This window comes from Capra hircus, chromosome 3, assembly GCF_001704415.2.
Source record: "Capra hircus breed San Clemente chromosome 3, ASM170441v1, whole genome shotgun sequence".
Taxonomy (NCBI): Eukaryota; Metazoa; Chordata; class Mammalia; order Artiodactyla; family Bovidae; genus Capra; species Capra hircus.
The window spans coordinates 68,603,219-68,621,947 of record NC_030810.1 but is presented as its reverse complement, the minus strand read 5'-3'; the positions used below and the strand labels follow the sequence as shown (position 1 = coordinate 68,621,947).

General features: G+C 37.8%; 1 protein-coding gene across 1 annotated transcript in view; it reads left to right on the top strand.

The window, feature by feature from the left end:
- Positions 1,999–18,729, top strand: part of HFM1 (HFM1, ATP dependent DNA helicase homolog) — a 118,426-nt gene continuing 101,695 nt past the window's right edge. The window contains exons 1-3 of the mRNA XM_018046506.1: positions 1,999–2,450; positions 12,165–12,283; positions 13,486–13,795. Coding sequence (XP_017901995.1) covers positions 1,999–2,450; positions 12,165–12,283; positions 13,486–13,795 — 881 coding nt within the window. The remainder of the gene's footprint in view (positions 2,451–12,164; positions 12,284–13,485; positions 13,796–18,729) is intronic.

Sequence of the window (18,729 nt, the reverse complement as noted above, 5' to 3'; positions counted from 1 at the left end):
TGAGCTTTAAGCCAACTTTTTCACTCTCCTCTTTCATCAAGAGGCTCTTTAGTTCTTCTTCACTTTCTGCCATAAAAGTGATGTTATCTGCATATCTGAGGTTATTGATATTTCTCCCAGCAATCTTGATTCCAGCTTGTGTTTCTTCCAGTCCAGTGTTTCTCATGATGTACTCTGCATATAAGTTAAATAATCAGGGTGACAATATACAGCCTTGACATATTCCTTTCCCTATTTGGAACCAGTCTGTTGTTCCATGTCCAGTTCTAACCGTTGCTTCTTGACCTGCATACAGATTTCTCAGGAGGCGGTTCAGGTAGTCTGGTATTCCCATCTCTTTAAGAGTTTTCCACAGTTTGTTGTGATCCACACAGTCAAAGGCTTTGGCGTAGTCAATAAAACAAAAGTAGATGTTTCCACTCCTAGGTATATATACGAATAATTGAAAACAGGGACTGAGAACAAGATTTTTTTTTCTGCCTCACATGCTTTTTACTTAAATTTTATTTTATATTGGAGTATAGTATAATTGATTAACAATGTTGCACTGGTTTTAGGGGTACAGCAAAGTGATTCAGTTATATATATTTTTCAAATTCTTTTCCCATTTAGTTTGTTATATAATATTGAGCAGAGTTCCCTGCTACACAGTAGGTGCTTGTTGGTTATCCATTTTAAACATAGCAGCGTGTGCATGTCAATTGAACGCCCTACCTATCCCCCACCCAACCATAAGTTCCAGAATGGAGTTTTGCATACCATTTTTTCATAGCTGCATTTTTCACAATACCCAAAAGGTTGGAAGCAACACAAATGACCATCCATGAATGAATGGGTAAACAAAATGTGGTATATACCTACAAATGGAATTCAGTTTCATGGACTCAGTCTTGTCTGACTCTTTGTGATCCCATGGACACTGCCTGCAGCACGCCAGGCTTCCTTGTCCATCACCAACTCCCGGAGCTTGCTCAAACTCATATCCATCGAGTAGGTGATGCCATTCAACCATCTTATAATCTGTCCTCCGCTTCTCCTCCTGCCTACAATCTCTCCCAGCATCAGGGTCTTTTCCAATGAGTCAGTTCTTCACATCAGGTGGCCAAAGTATTGGAGCTTCAGCTTCAGCCCTTCCAATGAATATTTAGGGCTGATTTTCTTAAGGAATGACTGGTTTGATCTCCTTGCAGTTCAAGGGACTCTCAAGAGTCTTCTCCAAGACCACAAATGGAATGAAAGTGAAAGTCGCTCAGTCTGTCTGACTCATTGCAATAGTCCATGGAATTCTCTAGGCCAGAATACTGGAGTGGGTAGCTTTTCCCTTCTCAAGGGCATCTTCCCAACCCAGGGATCGCACCCAGGTCTCCCACATCACAGGCGAATTCTTTACCAGTTGAGCCACAAGGGAAACCCAAGAATACTGAAGTGGGTAGCCTATCCCTCCTCCAGCGGATCTTCCCCATCCAGGAACTGAACTAGGGTCTCCTGCATGCAGGCAGATTCTTTACCAACCAAGCTATCAGGGAAACTCACCTTAAAAGGAAGAAAACTCTGATACTTGCTACAACATGGATAAACTCTGAAAACATCATGGTAAATGATATAGGCCAGACATAAAACAAACACCATCTAAATCCATAAATCCACTTATATGAGGTACCTCAGACAGACCAATTCTTAAGGAGGGAAACTAACATTACCAAGAACTGAGGGAAGGATTAAGCATTCTATTCAACGAAAATAGGCAACCATATCCGGAGAGCCATAATTTAAAAGAGATTATAAACTTCTGGAGAAAACAAGGAGAGGCGGAAAGGGAGAGGTTGGGGGCTCCGGCGATCCATTGCTTGGAGCTCGGCTTAGCCAGGCTGGGGGTCCTCCGGGCCGGTGAATAGGCGCTCGGCTCCCAGGGCCGGCGAGGAGGTGAGTTCGGGGAAGCACGGACGCCCGCTGGGGAAGGTGGGGACTGGGACTCGGGGCTCTCACCGGAAGGAAAAGATGAGAGAACGGGGACTCAGCGGGGAGGGAGGCCAGGGTGGCTGCCAGGAAGTGGTCGATTTTCCAAGGCGAGTGTCGGGCGGTAGGAAACGCGCGCGGGGAGGTGTCTGTAGTACGGACGGCGGGACCCCGTCCCCGCCCAAGCCCGCGCGGTTCCTCAGCCGCCTTCCAGTCAGAAGGTGCGAGGCGAGGCCTGAGGCGGCTCCGGCTTGTGAGGGACGGGTTGGCAGGCCGCCCGCCTACAACGCTAGCGGAATCGTGCGTTGCTTTGGCGGTTCCCGGAGTCTCGCGTGTTTATTCCAAAGTGTGTTTCACGCCCGGGGCGACGCGCATGTAGCCGTGAGTCCGCAGGAACGCGACCCTAGATTCCCGGGCCCAGTGGCGGCGCTCGCGCCCGCGTCGTGGTCACTCGCCTGGCCTGAAGACTTCCGCCGCGCGCCTGGGAATCTGGGGTGGGCTTGCTCTGATTTAGGGTACATCAGGGGGATGTTTTTGCCTCAGACCCCAATTCGGTTCCTACTGTAGCTTTTCGGCCCCCTGCGTCTTACCGGGCAGGTGGTGGAGATCAGGCCTCCGACTGTAAAGACCTCTCCCTGGCTGAGACTCAGGGTGGTAATTTGTTCCCACGTTCATTCTCTTTGTCAACTTCCCTGCAGTCATTTGTGACGGTGTTCCAGTGAATGTTGGTCTGAGTTTTCACTGACTACCGATTTCTGGCAAATCAGTATTTCTTATCTAGGTTTCTGCACTTGTGAAATGTGTATTTCTGAGAGTAAAAGTTTTAAGAGATAACTAACGGATCTGAACACTTTATACAATAAGGATGTAGAAGGTAAAATGCTAAGTCGTCACTAAAATAATTAGGTAAGGTGTAGATCATTTCAACACATCAAATTATGTAGTTACAAAAACAGTTTAAGTGTTTTAAGAGTGGTTAGAGCGAAAGCAAACACTTAAACAATTTCATACACGCTGAAACTAGGACTTTGTAAAAAGTAATCTAACACAGAAACGTACTCAGAAAATCTAACTCTAAACCTAAAAATCCAAAATCTATCATTTCTTCAATAACAAACTCATATTGAAGTATGTCAAGGTCCTTGTCAGGCCTGTGTTTTAAAAAAATTTTTATTTACATAATTCAAGTGTCAAATTTGTGGTCTTTTAAAACTTTCATGATTTGATTACATGTATCTTGAACTAGAAAAAAAGTACATTTTAAAACAGCATTAGAGATCTGGGGGGTAAAATTTTAAGACTCAGAATTGATAGAAAGTTATTTTTATTTAAAATTATTTTTGTAAACTGAACATTGCTAATGCATTTTTTCCACAGAGAATTCTTATGGATCATCAACTATGAGCTAAAGGAATACATTAGTAAATAAAAAGAACTGGCTCTCCCTACAGGGAGAAAGATAAACAACTGATTAGTTACAAATGAGTGCTGTGAAGAAAAATAATGCACAATATGGGGATGCAGTATTTTAGGTAGAAAGGATGTTTTCTTTCATAGGGCTGCATCAGTATGAAAATATATACACAATGTTTTTATTATGGACCCAAACAAGTTATATTCTCTTTTATGTCAGAACTAGACATCAAACTAAAAGTTCTCTTGGAAATATTTGCTGTTTATATAGGAGGTTTTTAGATTAGTTTATGAAATATTTTTTAAGAACCAAATATTTTTAATTTGCAGTTTTATTGTTTTGCTTGCAGCTTCTTTTAGAATAAAGAGTTCAAACACATGTGTGTTAACCTTAAGAGTTTCTACTTATATTCTGAGGAAGCATAGCCATATAAAAGGGATCTAGTGAGTTTTAATTTGGCAGACTCTTTCTGTTGTTTAAGATTACATAGTTCTCCTAAGACTAGAAAAGGAACATTTTATTGGTTACTTTTGAATGCTATAGAAACATGACTGGCATTTTTGTTTATCAAGTAATTGTTTTCAACTTTTGAAATTCTTTGCTTTAAACATGTTGAAGCCTCCAGTTGGAATTTCTGAGTAACTCCCTTTTGCCTCTCTGCCCTGTTATCCTAGGCTTCTATTTTTCACATAATTAAATTGTTTAAAACATTTATAGAACCATGCTAATTTGTTTGAAGTTTGCTTTTTTTTTTTTTTGGTGACTAAATGATTAATAAATTGAGAAAAATGAAGAGGGCAACTATGCTAAACAGATGAAAAGGAGAAAAGCCCAATAACTAAACAAATGAAAAACCCCACAATATTCTGATAAAGTAAAAACAGTCCTAATGTAATCAAATTTAGCCCTTTGTTAGTAGCATTTTGTAAAGGGGTACATGTGGAAATGTTTCTCTTTTCCCCACGTACTTCCTGATGTAATAATGTGTCTCTTCATCACATCAGGGAGGGCTCAAAATTGAAGGGACTTGCTCTGACTTGGTCGGAGAAGGCAATGACACCCCACTCCCAGTACTCTTGCTTGGAAAAAAATCCCATGGACGGAGGAGCCTGGTGCGCTGCAGTCCATGGGGTCGCTAAGAGTTGGACACAACTGAGCGACTTCACTTTCACTATTTACTTTCATGCATTGGAGAAGGAAATGACAACCCAGTCCAGTGTAATCCCAGGGACGGGGGAGCCTTGTGGGCTGCCGTCTGTGGGGTCGCACAGAGTCGGACACGACTGAAGCGACTTAGCAGCAGTAGCTCTGACTTGGTAATGTGGATTTCTCCACGAGATGGCGCTCATATAGTGTCTTTGATTTTAGTTTCCATCCTAAGGAAAGATTTGCAGTATATTAACTATCACAGAATAGAAATGTGGCTTATATTTTATGATATGTGCATCTGATTTTGTGTTTTGTCGTGTAGAGTTTTATGTTTCAGAAATTAGAAAAAAAATTGAGATGTAGTGTTGATGTGCAGGGGGAAGAATTGTATGTATCCATAGACGTGGTTCTGTTGCGTGTGCGCGCTAGTGTGTTTAGTCGTGTCCAACTTTTTGCAGCTCCATGAACTGGAACTCGCCAGGCTCCTCTGTCCATGAGATTTTCCAGGCAAGAATACTGGAGCAGATTTCCATTTCCTCCTCGAGGGGATCTTCTGTACCCTCCGATTGAACCTTAGTCTCTTGTGTCTCCTGCATTGGCAGGTGGATTCTTCATCATTGTGCCACCTAGGAAGCCCAGATTTTTGTTGTTTTTTCAGGTAGCCAATACTGAATGTTTTTATCCTTTACATTTAGACAACACTGCTGAAAGTAAAAATTATCTTTTTAAGCATATATATGTGTGTGTTATATAAGATGAATATAAACATATATGTGTTAAACTTGTTAATATTTTTATTTAAAAAAATTCAAACATACATAAAAATAGACATTATAAGGAACTCCACATACCTGTTACGTAGCATAAGCAATTATTAACTCATTGCCAATCTTTTTCATAAGTATTCCTTAACATTTTCCTATTTATTTTGAAGTAAGTCCACTCTGTCCCTTGATTTTGAAGGAAATCCCTGCATATGTACACAGTATATTTTTAAAAACAAACACATTCACAATAAAATTTACTATGCTATACAATATCACAATAAAATGCACTATACTCAAAAATAATGGTATGAACAAAGTATTTTAAGGGCCCAAAAGGAGTCACTAATTCTGTTTTCCATAAGAGGACAAATTCAGAGAAGCCTTTGAAGAAGAAATGACATTGACCTGTACCACGAAGTATGGGTAGGAATATGTCAGGTGGAGAATGGAAGAAAACACGTTTTAAGCATTTGTGCAGCATGAAGAGAGGCATACATGTGTGACTATGTGTGAATGAGTGGATAACAGAGTAATGTATTTGAATATTTAAGCACTTAGGAGGAAGTTGCAGAAGAAAGACTGTGATTATTTTAGGAAATTAATAATTATAGTTTATGGATCTAGAAAAATTTTTTCTACATCTTTGTAAATAGGCTATAAACTGGATTTTGGTATTTTTTAGATTTATGACAAAGTCCAGCTTTTAACAATGTTGGAATCAAATGACTCCTTGTTTTCCTTGGATAATTTGTGTTTTGAAAAAACAGATGAAGCTGAAAAGTAAGTCTGCTTTAAAAAATAGCAGTCTATTGTTTTTGGTTTTTTATTTTTACAGCATTTTAGTTTTATCTTTGGTAAATTTATAAATAAAAAATAAGGAATCAACAGGGAATGACATTTCAGGTATATACTTGGTAAACATGGAATTCAGGTATAAGGGAATAACTGAAGTTTAACATGTTATAATTTTAAAAATAGAATAGATTCTTGCCTATTTGGCTTTCATTTATTTGCATTTCTGGTTTGTTCAAGTTACTTTTGGCTAAAGTAAAGACTGAAAGTAATGGTTAAAGAGTAGCTCAGGACAAGGAGTGATGATGGCAGTTTTTGGAAACAGAAAGGGCAGTGTGCCAAAGGCCAAGTGTGATAGGCAGGTTCAATGCAAGCAGTAATCAGGGGTGGAAATAAAAATGTGACACCAAAGGAAATATGAATTGGGGAATAGGGAGTCTGTTAAATACTGGCTTTTAAGGATTTTCACGTTAATCATTTTAATTCTAAGTTTTCTATGTATTCTATTCTTTTTTAGTGAAACATTGTGTAAATTATTTATTGCTCACTTATTCTTTCATTTATTCAAATATTGACTGAATAAGACTTTTAAAGACTTACTTTAAAAAACTTATAGTCAGCTTGAGGTTCAACACATATATGGAAGAATCATTCATAAATAATGTGACCATGTAATTCAGACTGGGACGCTTTTGAGAGTGAAAGAGTGCATCCAAATGGAATGACAGTTGTTAATCAGGACCGGCATCAGCAAATTTGGAACATATGGTTGCTCTTCTAACAATACAATGTATTGTTAGTTCTTTCAGACTTCACCTAACAGTCATGAGTAGGACTATATTGCTGAGCCCTATGAGTCACCCTAGGGAATTATTGACCCTGGTGATGATCTTAGAACTCTGTGACATAGTCCTAAATTTCAGTTGTTTTGGTGTATTGTCAGACAGTGTGTTAGATATTGTCAGGTAATGTGTTGCAGATTTTTGATTTGGAAAATAGAGCTGCAGTAGCTATGTTTGAGGTGCTATGAAATGTATAAAAGTGAAAGACTGGGCCTTTTCTGGGAGATAAAACCCTAAACAAAGCAATAAGGAAAAAGATCATCAACTCCTCAGGGCTTGGCTTAGACAGGTTATGTGTTCTTCAACTTTATTTTCTGTTTCCCAATGTTTATCTTTGTTCTAATGAAGGACAAGCCAACTTAGGTTGGAAACGAGATATTAAAACATTACATGTTAATAGGATCACAGCTGAACAATAGGGCAATAGGCAGATGCCAGTAGGGTGACAAAAATCTCATCAGTTACTACAGGTTTTCAAACCGATTGTCAATTTCAGCTGGTTTCTTGGATTTTCTGTTGTCATAGATGGTTTTGGACCAGGAATATTTGCGTTAAGACATTAATTTGTAATAATGTTTGGGTGTCATTTACACCCTTCTGACCCATGATTAGTTGTCTAGTGTATCATCAGTAATTTGCTAACTTGTATTCGTTAAGATGCTAAAGTTTTGGAATGATATATTACTTTCTTTTGTTATATTGGAGCAGATTTAAGATCCCTGTCACAACATTTGAATTGGAGAAAATAAAATGGAGTTATAGCCATTATTTAGGTATACCTCAGAGCAGTATCATTAATCCCATGACACACAAGGAAAAAAGATTGAGAACGTATAAGGATATGCTATACGCTGCTCTATAAGGATAAATTGAGGTTATCACAGAAAGGTAGTACATTAAGTTTAAGAGTTTGTAACTGAATGTTGTTCAGTTGCTCAGTCATGGCCAACTCTTTGTGACCCTATGGACTGCAGCACACCAGGCTTCTCTGTCCTGGAGTTTGTTCAAACTCAAGTTCATTGAGTTGATGAAGCCATCCAACCATCTCATCCTCTGTCATCCCCTTCTCTTCTTGCCTTCAGTCTTTCCCAGAATCAGGATCTTTTCCAATGAGTTGGCTCTTTGCATCAGCTGGCCAAAGTATTGAAGCTTCAGCATCTGTCCTTCCAATGAATATTCAGGACTGAGTTCCTTTAGGATTGACTGGCTTGATCTCCTTGCTGTCCCAGGGACTCTCAAAGAGTCTTCTCTAGCTCCACAGTTTGAAAGGATCAATTCTTTGGTGCTCAGCCTTCTTTATGGTCTAACTCTCACATCCTATACACAACTGCTGCAAAAACCATAGCTTTGACCATATAGACCTTTGTTAGCAAAGTAATGTGTCTGCTTTTTAACACACTGTCTAGGTTTGTCATAGCTTTTCTTCCAAGGAGCAAGTGTCTTAATTTCATGGCTGCAGTTACTGCAGGAATTTTGGAGCCAAAGAAAGTAAAGTCTGTCACCATTTCCATTTTTTCTCCATCTATTTGCCATGAAGTGATGGGACCTACCACTTGAGAAATCTGTATGCAGGTCAGGAAGCAACAGTTAAAACTGGACATGGAACAACAGACTGGTTCCAAATAGGAAAAGGAGTACGTCAAGGCTGTATATTGTCACCCTGCTTATTTAACTTATATGCAGAGTACATCTGGAGAAGGCAATGGCACCCCACTCCAGTACTCTTGCCTGGAAAATCCCATGGACGGCAGAAGTTGGTAGGCTGCAGTCCATGGGGTCTCGAAGAGTCGGACATGACTAAGTGACTTCACTTTCACTTTTCACTTTCATACATTGGAGAAGGAAATGGCAACCCAGTCCAGTATTCTTGCCTGGAGAATCCCAGGGACGGGGGAGCCTGGTGGGCTGCTCTCTATGGGTTCGCACAGAGTCGGACATGACTGAAGCGACTTAGTGGCAGCAGCAGCAGCAGCAGAGTACATCATGAGAAACGCTGGGTTGGATGAAGCACCAGCTGGAATCAAGATTGCTGGGAGAAATATCAATAACCTCAGATATGCAGATAACATCACTTTTATGGCAGAAAGTGAAGAAGAACTGAAGAGCCTCTTGATGAAAGTGAAAGAGGAGAGTGAAAAAGCTGGCTTAAAACTCAACATTCAGAAAACTAAGATCATAGCATCCGGTCCCATCACTTCATGGCAAATAGATGGGGAAACAGTGGAAACAGTGCCAGACTTTATTTTCTTGGACTCCAAAATCACTGTAGATGGTGACTGCAGCCATGAAATTAAAAGATGCTTACTCCTTGGAAGGAAAGTTATGACCAACCTAGACAGCATATTAAAAAGCAGAAACATTACTTTGCCAACAAAGGTCCATCTAGTCAAGGCTATGGTTTTTCCGGTGGTCATGTATGGATGTGAGAGTTGGACTCTAAAGAAAGCTGAGAGCTGAAGAATTGATGCTTTTGAACTGTGGTGTTGGAGAAGACTCTTGAGAGTCCCTTGGATTGCAAGGAGATCCAAACAGTCCATCCTAAAGGAGATCAATCCTGAGTGTTCATTGGAAGGACTGATGTTGAAGCTGAAACTCCAGTACTTTGGCCACTTGATGTGAAGAGCTGACTCATTTGAAAAGACCCTGGTGCTGGGAAAGATTGAGGGCAGAAGCAGAAGGGGACAGAGGATGAGATGGTTGGATGGCATTACCGACTCAATGGAGATGAGTCTGAGTAAACTCCAGGAGTTGGTGATGGACAGGGAGGCTTGGTGTGCTGTGGTCCATGGGATTGCAAAGAGTCGGACACGACTGAGTGACTGAACTGAACTGAACTGAACTGATGGGACCAGATGCCATGATCTTAGATGTTTTAATGCTGGTTTTTTTTTGTTGTTGTTGTTAATTTACTTATTTTAATTGGAGGCTAATTACTTTATAATATTGTCATGGTTTTTGCCATACATTGACATGAATCAACCATGGGTATACATGTTTCCCCCATCCCATACTCCCTTCCCTCTTCCCTCCCCATCCCATCCCTCTAGGTTGTCCCAGTGTACCAGCTTTGAGTGCCCTGTTTCATGCATCATAGTTGGACTGGTGATCTGTTTCACATATGGTAGTATACATGTTTCAGTGCTATTCTCTCAAATCATCCCGTCCTCACCAAGTCCCACGGAGTCCAAAAGTTTGTTCTTTACATCTGTGTCTCTTGCTATCTCACATATAGGGTTGTTGTTACCATCTTTCTAAATTCCATATATATGCTTTAATATACAGTATTGGTGTTTTTTTTCTGACTTACTTCATTCTGTATAATAGGCTCCAGTTTCATCCACCTCATTAGAACTGATTCAAATGTGTTCTTTTTAATCGCTGAGTAATATTCCATTGTGTATATGTACCACAACTTTCTTATCAATTCATCTGCCGATGGACATCTAGGTTGCTTCCATGTCCTAGCTATTGTAAACAGTGCTGTGATGAACATTGGGTACATGTATCTGTTTCAGTTCTGGTTTCCTCAGTGTGTATGCCCAGCAGTGGGATTGCTGGGTCATATGGCAGTTCTATTTCCAGTTTTTTAAGGAATCTCCACACTATTCTCCATAGTGGCTGTACTAGTTCACATTCCCACCAACAGTATAAGAGGGTTCCCTTTTTTCCACATCCTCTCCAGCATTTATTGTTTGTAGAATTTTTGATAGCAGCCATTCTGATAGACGTGAGATGGTTCCTCATTGTGGCTTTGATTTGCATTTCTCTGATAATGAGTGATGTTGAGCATCTTTTCATGTGTTTGTTAGCTATCTGTATGTCTTCTTTGGAGAAATGTCTGTTTAGTTCTTTGACTCTTTCTTTTATTAGGTTGTTTACTTTTCTGGTATTGAGCTACATGAGCTGTTTTTATGTTTTTGAGATTAATTCTTTGTCAGTTGCTTCATTTGCTGTTATTTCTCCCACTTTGAAGGCTGTCTTTTCACCCTTTCTTGTAATTTCCTTCATTGTGCAAAAGCTTTTAAGCTTAATTAGGTTCCCTTCATTTATTTTTGCTTTTATTTCCATTACTCTGGGAGGTGGGTCATAGAGGATCTTGGTGTGATTTAGAGAGTGTTTTGCCTATGTTTTCCTCTAGGAGTTTTATAGTTTCTGGTCTTAACATTTAGATCTTTAATCCATTTTATTTTTGTGTATGATGTTAGAAAGTGTTTTAGTTTCATTCTTTTACAGATGGTTGACCAGTTTTCCCAGCACCACTTGTTAAAGAGATTGTCTTTTCTCCATTGTATATTCTTGCCTCCTTTGTTAAACATAAGGTGTCCATAGGTGCATGGATGTGTCTCTGGGCTTTCTACTTTGTTCCATTGATCTGTATTTCTGTCTTTGTGCCAGTACCATACTGTCTTGATGACTATAGCTTTGTAGTATAGTCTGAAGTCAGGCAGGTTGATTCCTCCAGTTCCATTCTTCTTTCTCAAGATTACTTTGGCTTGAATGTTGAGTTTTAAGCTAGCATTTTCAGTCTCCTCTTTCACCTTCACCAAGAGGGTCTTTAATTCCTCTTCACTTTCTGCCATAAGAGAGGTGTCATCTGCGTATTGAGGTTATTGATATTTCTTCTGGCAATCTTGATTCTACCCTGTAATTCATCCAGCCTGGCATTTCTCATGATGTACTCTGTATGTAAGGTAAATAAACAGAGTGACAGTATACAGCCTTGATGTGCTCCTTTCCCGATTTTGAACCAGTCTGTTGTTCCGTGTTCATTTCTAATGATTGCTTCTTGACCTGCATCCAGGTTTCTCAGGAGGCAGGTAAGGTGGTCTGGTATTCCCATCTTTTTAAGAATTTTCCAAAGTTTATTGGGATCCACACAGTCAAAGGCTTTAGCATAATCAATGAAGCAGAAGTCAATGTTTTTCTAGAATTTCCTTGCTTTTTCTATGATCAAACAGATACTGGCAATTTGATCTCTGGTTCCTCTGCCTTTTCTAAATCCATCTTATACATCTGGAAGTTCTCAGCTCATGTACTGTTGAAGCCTAGCTTGAAGGATTTCAAGTATTACCTTGCTGGCATGTGAAATGACTGTAATTGTACAGCAATTTTTGGCATTGCCCTTTTTTGGGATTGAAATGAAAACTGACCTTTTCCAGTCTGTAACTGAGTTATGTTTAGTTAATAAATACGTAGTTTCTGATGTTATATCTTTGTTAACATAAATTCATATTTTTGTATTTTATATAGCCACCTAGACAGTGAAAAATCTTTGGATTGGTTTCTTCCACCTGCTCCACTGATTTCAGAAATCCCAGATACTCAGGCATTAGAGGAAGAAATAGAAAGTCATAAATTGTTAGGTAAAGTATCACATGTAAGTTGTGAAGTCAAATCCATTCAGCTCATGTCAGTGTAAAAAATCTAATATTGAAATATTCATTTCTTTTATTTTAATGGAATAAAATGAAAGTTAGAAACTTATTCAAAATAGTGGTCACCAAACTGTAAAATCTGAAACATTTTCCTTCATGCATACATATACACACATATGTATATTACAGGCACAAAATATACTATCACACACACCTGTTATATTGTTCTGTGAATTTGTTTCCTCATCCCATTAAAACTGTCACTGCTATTTAGTTTTTGTCTTAGACTTTACTAAAGGTAGGATCCTCTGGTTTAGGAAACCAGATTCATGAAATACATTGAGTGGAAAAAAAAAAAGATGCAAAAACTATATAGTTTGTTATCATCTTTACAAAGTTAGAAAACAAACACACTCAAATAGTATATGTGATCTAATGTGATATTGTTGGTAAAACTGATTTTTAAATTAAGTAGTAGGTTCATGCATGTAAATTTTATTAGTTTCAAAATTTTTATATATTTTATACTCTTGTATATAGCAAATTATATATAGAATATAGTAATTCTATTGTGTGTTATAATAGAACACACACCCATATATATAATATGTATGTATACTAGTATAGTGTAAATGATAAGGCAAATTTAAGGCCTAAAAAGGCCTCCAAATGCCTTCCAGACTTTCAAAGATGCTTTTAAAGTCTCTGTAAAGACATCTTTAAAGTTCCGTTGCCTTGATGAAAACATTCTATTATCTTAATTATGGGGCTTCCCAGATGGTGCAGTGGTAAAGAATCTGCCTGTTAGTGCAGGAGACACAAGAGACATGGGTTCAATCTCTGAGTCTGAAAGATCCCTGGAAGAGGAAATGGCAGCCAATTCAGTATTCTTGCAACCCACTTTCTGTGGGTCAGAAATTAAACCTGTTTTATAATGTAGGCTTAATTTAAATTTCAAACTTAATTTCAATATTTCTTAACTAATTTAGAGTTATCCTTCAGTTATGATGTACCATAAGAGTAACAAGTATTGTATTTCAAAATCACATATGTTATTACAGATCATTTTGTTATTTTTCTTATTCACATAGTAAGCTCTTTTGAAAAATCTTATTAAATTTTTCTATCATCTTTTTTAAAATTTGTTTTCAAGGAGAATGTGTAGTAATTAAAGTGTTTCTTTTTTGTAGGTCAGAATAAAAGATCAAAAATGTTACCATCAAATTTAAGGATAACTAATGAAGACACAAATTATGTTTCACAAACTCAAAAATTCCAGTTTGACTTCCCTTCTAATGAATATGAAGAAGATGATCTAAATTTAGGAGGGGCAGGTAACAATGACTTACATGTTGCTGGCAAGCTAACATATGGTTCTTCTCAGAAATGCAAAAATCACATTGGCACTGAGATAGAACTTGAGAAAAATGTTCCAGATGATACAAAGTTAGTTAATTCTGCACAAGATAAAGGAGGGAGCATGTCAGCCTTCCGTAAAAGGTAATTAATTAAATGAAATAAATGATATTCAGTGATACAGTTGAATATTTATGTGTATCTCCAGAAGTTTAAAATATGATAGAATCTGAATGAGAAAAAAAATCAACAACAAATAGAGGTCTACTGTGTACTCAACACTCTTTTAACTGAGTTCTAGCCATAGGTTCTTGCCTTCAGAGAGCTTACAGTTTATTGAGGGAAAGGCAAGTAGTAACTAAAAATAATTAAACACTTTTTATATGACAATTATTTTGATGAGATATATGGTTAGAGCAGAGGTTCTCAGACTTTTTGTTTTCAGGATCCCTTTCCACTTAAAAATTATTGAGGATTCCCATAAGAGCTTTTGCTTTTTTGGATTATATCTATTGATATTTAACCATATTGTAAATTAAAATGATGGGGAAAAAGTGTTATGGAAATTGTTTTGATCCTATGAACTCTGAATCTTGACCTTCATTTAAAAATGGCTGTTAATATGGGATCCTAATCTGCTGCACAATCAGGGAAGATGTCCCTGAGGAAATGATTTTGTGAGTTTAAGGAAGAATAAAGTCAAGCTGAGTGCAAATAAAGGAGAGTGTTCCAGGCAGAAGGAATAGTCTGTGCAAATGGACTAAAGTAGCACAGAGCTTGGCTTATTCTTAGAAATTTTTCTAGTTTAAAGTAAGAGAGAATGAGAGCATGCTAAGAGACAAAGTATGGAGGGGCTAAGTCATTCAGAATCTTGTAGGGAGTGAAACATTTTGTACTTTTAAGGTGCTGCTGCTGCTAAGTCACTTCAGTCATGTCTGACTCTGTGCGACCCCATATACGGCAGCCTACCAGGCTCCCCCGTCCCTGGGATTCTCCAGGCAAGAGTACTGGAGTGGGTTGCCATTTCAGTGCTTATTAAATTGTGCCCTGTGAACTCACTGCATCAGAATCACATGGAGTGCTTGTTAAAAAATTTGGATTCCTGGTTCCTTCCTTAGATCTGTTGAATCACACTCTGGATCAAGGTGGGGATGGTACCAAGGAATCTTCATTTTTAACACATTTTTTGAACGATTGTTAGGCACACAAAAGTGAGAACTGCTGCCCTAAGGTCCTGGGTTTTAAGCAGAGAAGTAAAATTAGATATTCTTTTTTATTTAAAGTCCATTTTTGCCCCAGTAGGATAAATTAGAAGAGAACTGGAATACATTGTGAAGGGTCATTTAGACTATTTTATTAGTCTAGATGAGAGAAAATGGTAACCTGACCTAGGACCTGATTCCTAAATGTCTGGCTTGAGCCAGATTGATGAAAGATTGATAGTGTTCTTTCATGATGTAGAAACTGCAAAGGAAGAATAGGGGAAGGTGATGAGTACAAATTTGTACATGTTGTTTTAAGTACGTACAAAATGTCCAAATAGATAATTGGATATATGGGTTTAAGATTCAGAGGAGATACCACTGATGGTTTTTCTTTTTTCTGTGACATAAGAGATGGAGTCATCTGTGGAATTTGAGGGGGAAAGTAGAGGTATTGAGCAAGTATGAGAAGGGTGGAAGAAATTATGGAGAATGGGAAAGCACTCTAATTAGAATAATGGTAGAGTTGGATACTGTGAAGGTCCCAGTTGGGGTTGATGTCTGTGAATTTTTAAATAAATTTTATTATGATGTAATTCACATATCATAAAATTCATTATTTTGGAAAGTGTACAATTTATAGATTTTAGAATAGTCACAGAGTTGTGCAACCATCACTACTATACAATTTTTGCTGCCCCAGACTAACTCTATACTCACAAAGTTACTCCCTATTTCTCCATCTCTCACCCAGCCCCTAGCATTTACTAATTGTTTTCTGTTTCTGTGGGTTTTCCTATTCTAGATATTTAATATTATAAGTGGAGCTTTTTCTGTCTGGCTTCTTTCTCTTAGGACAACATTTTCAAGGTTCAACCATGTTCTGCCATACATCAGTACTTTATTCTCTTTATGGCCAGTAACAGTTCATTGAATGGGTATATTACATTTTGTTTATTAATCTGTCAGTTGATGAACTTTTGAGTTCTTTCCACTTTTTGGCTATTATGAATAATGTTGCCATGAGAATTCAGATGTAAGTTTTTGTGTGAATATATACATTTGACCCTTGAACACACAGGGCTTAATAAGGGTGTTGACCTCCTGGGAAGTCAGAAATTGAAGTACAACTTTATAGTTGGCTTTCCTTATCTGTAGATCTGTATCAGTGGACTCAACCAACTCAGATCATATACTACTGTAGTATTTATTGAAGAAGAAAAAAATCTCAGTATAAGTAGACCAATACAGTTTAAACCTATGTTGTTCAAGGGTCAAATGTATTTTAATTGTTTTGGATTTATACTTAGAAGTGGAATTGCTGGGTCATATATTAACTCTATATTTATCTATTTTTGAGAAACTGCCAAATTGTTTTACAAAGTAACTATGCTGCTGCTGCTAAGTCACTTCAGTCATGTCTGACTCTGTGCGATCCCATAGACGGCAGCCCACCAGGCTCTCCCGTCCCTGGGATTCTCCAGGCAAGAACACTGGAGTGGGTGGCCATTTCCTTCTCTAATGCATGAAAGTGAAAAGTGAAAGTGAAGTCACTCAGTCGTGTCCAACTCTTAGTGACCCCATGGACTTGCAGCCTACTGCTGAACAATTTCTCTAGTAGTGTATGAAGTTTCTGAATTCTCCACCTCCTTGCTAGTACTTGTTGTTTTCTTTTCTATTATAGCCATACAAAATGGGTGTGATGTATGTCTCATTGTGGTTTTGATTCATGTGTTTCTGCTAACTAAAGGTGTTGGGCAGCTTTTCGTGTGATTATAGGCTATTTGCATATCTTACTTGGAGTAGTGTCTGTTCAAATCCTTGATCTGTTTTTTAAATTGTGTTGTCTTTTTATTGTTGAGTTGTAAGGGTCTTTTACTTATTCTGGTTGAAAATCCCTTATCAGTTATATGAGTAGCAAATATTTTCTTACATTTTGTGTGCTGTGTTTCACTTTTCTGTTCATATCCTTAGCTGCCCAAAAGTTTTTAATTTTGATGAAGTCCAATTTTTCTAATTTTTGATTGGATTTTTGGTGTCCTATCTAAGAAACCATTGCCTAATCCAAGGTTGTAAACACTTACTCTTACATTTTCTTCTAAGATTTTGCTCTTAAATTTGGGTCTATCATCCATTTTGAGTTAATTTTTGAATATAGTACAAAGTAGAAGCCCACTTCATTCTTTAGCACATAGATATCCAGTTGTTCCAGCACCATTTGTTAAAAGCAAAGCAAAACTGTTCTTTCCCCATTGAATGACATGGCACTTGCACTGATAATCCACTGACCATAAATGGAAAGTCTGGAGTGTTTTCATACCATCCACTTATCTGATTCTTCAATACCAATTGATGTCCAAGAATACAATTCAATCTTCTTACTAACTCCTAGAGTTAGCATCACACTCCAAGAGTTAAGTAAGGATTCAGTCCCACAAGACTACCCTACTTCAAATGCCAGCCACAAATAGGGTGACAGGCTATCCAAATTTCTGCCTTGCAGTCTACAAATTTGGGAGTTCTCACTACCGTGCATTCGGTATAATACTTTGCTAGAATTACTCACAGATTTGAAAAAGCATTTTACTTAGGATTACCAATCTGTGAACATGGGATACCTTTCCTCTTATTTAGATTTTCTTTAATTTCTTTTGAAGATATTTTGTAGCTTTCAGTGGACAAGTCTTATACTTATTTTGTTACATTTACTCATAAGTACATATTCTTTTTGATGTTATTTTAAATGGAATTTCAGATTGTCCATTGAAAGTGTGTAGATATACAATTGATTTTTGTATATTGATTTTGTTTCTTCAGTCTTGGCTGATGTGAATTTGAATTTGAATATTATTCATCCACCTAATAGTTGTGCTTTTTTCAATAGCCTTCTACCACTTGACTGCAATTATGAAAAAATAGTAGATAGATTTACATAGAATTATACTATCATGTAAGAATTGAATCGCCAGTCTATGTCTGACGCAGGATACAGCATGCTTGGGGCTGGTGCATGGGGATGACCCAGAGAGATGTTATGGGGAGGGAGGTGGGAGGGGGGTTCATGCTTGGGAACGCATGTAAGAATTAAAGATTTTAAAATTAAAAAAATAAAAAACTAAAAAAACCAAAACAAAACAAAAAAAAAAGAATTTCAGATTTGCAAGGTAAGTATGATAAAAGTATAAAAGGGGAGAGGGGTTTAGAATATTGATAAGAGAGTGATTGAAAAGATATGTCATGGTATTAAATGCATTCAAGGTACCTGAGAAAAGTGAAAGGGAAGATGGTTTGCGAGAAAATAAAGAAGTTAATTATAGTAATTTTGTTCTTTGACCTCATTAGTACCTTGAGCAAACAAGCTAAAAGGATAGGAGGTTGTGGTCAGAAAATGATTTTTTAGAATTGTTGTTTTGAGAAGAGGATAATGATAACATCTAAGGTGGGAGAGTAGGTGACTGAAATCAGATGTGGGAGAAAGCTACTAGAGATAAAAGGCTAAGAAATGTAGAGGGTAGAATTTTGAATAAGTTGTCTATGTAGATGGTGAAGTAACTCAGTTACTCTGGGAGATGGTGAAGGACAGGGAAGCCTGCAGTCCATGAGGTCACAAAGAGTTGGACACGACTGAGCAACTGAACAACAACAACCCAGTTTATGGAAGAGCTTGTAATTAAGAGGAAAAGATTCTAAAGTGACCAGAGGTTGATATAGGATATATGCAATGAGGAGGAATACAATGTTGCATAGCTAGATAGCACAGATACTTTTGTGAGAGAGTGGAAAAGTAATGGTGTAAATTTGGTGTGGAGAAGAAATGTGAGAGAATTAGCAGTTTTGTCCACTTAAAGGAGAAAAGGAAAGATATAAGCATCTGAA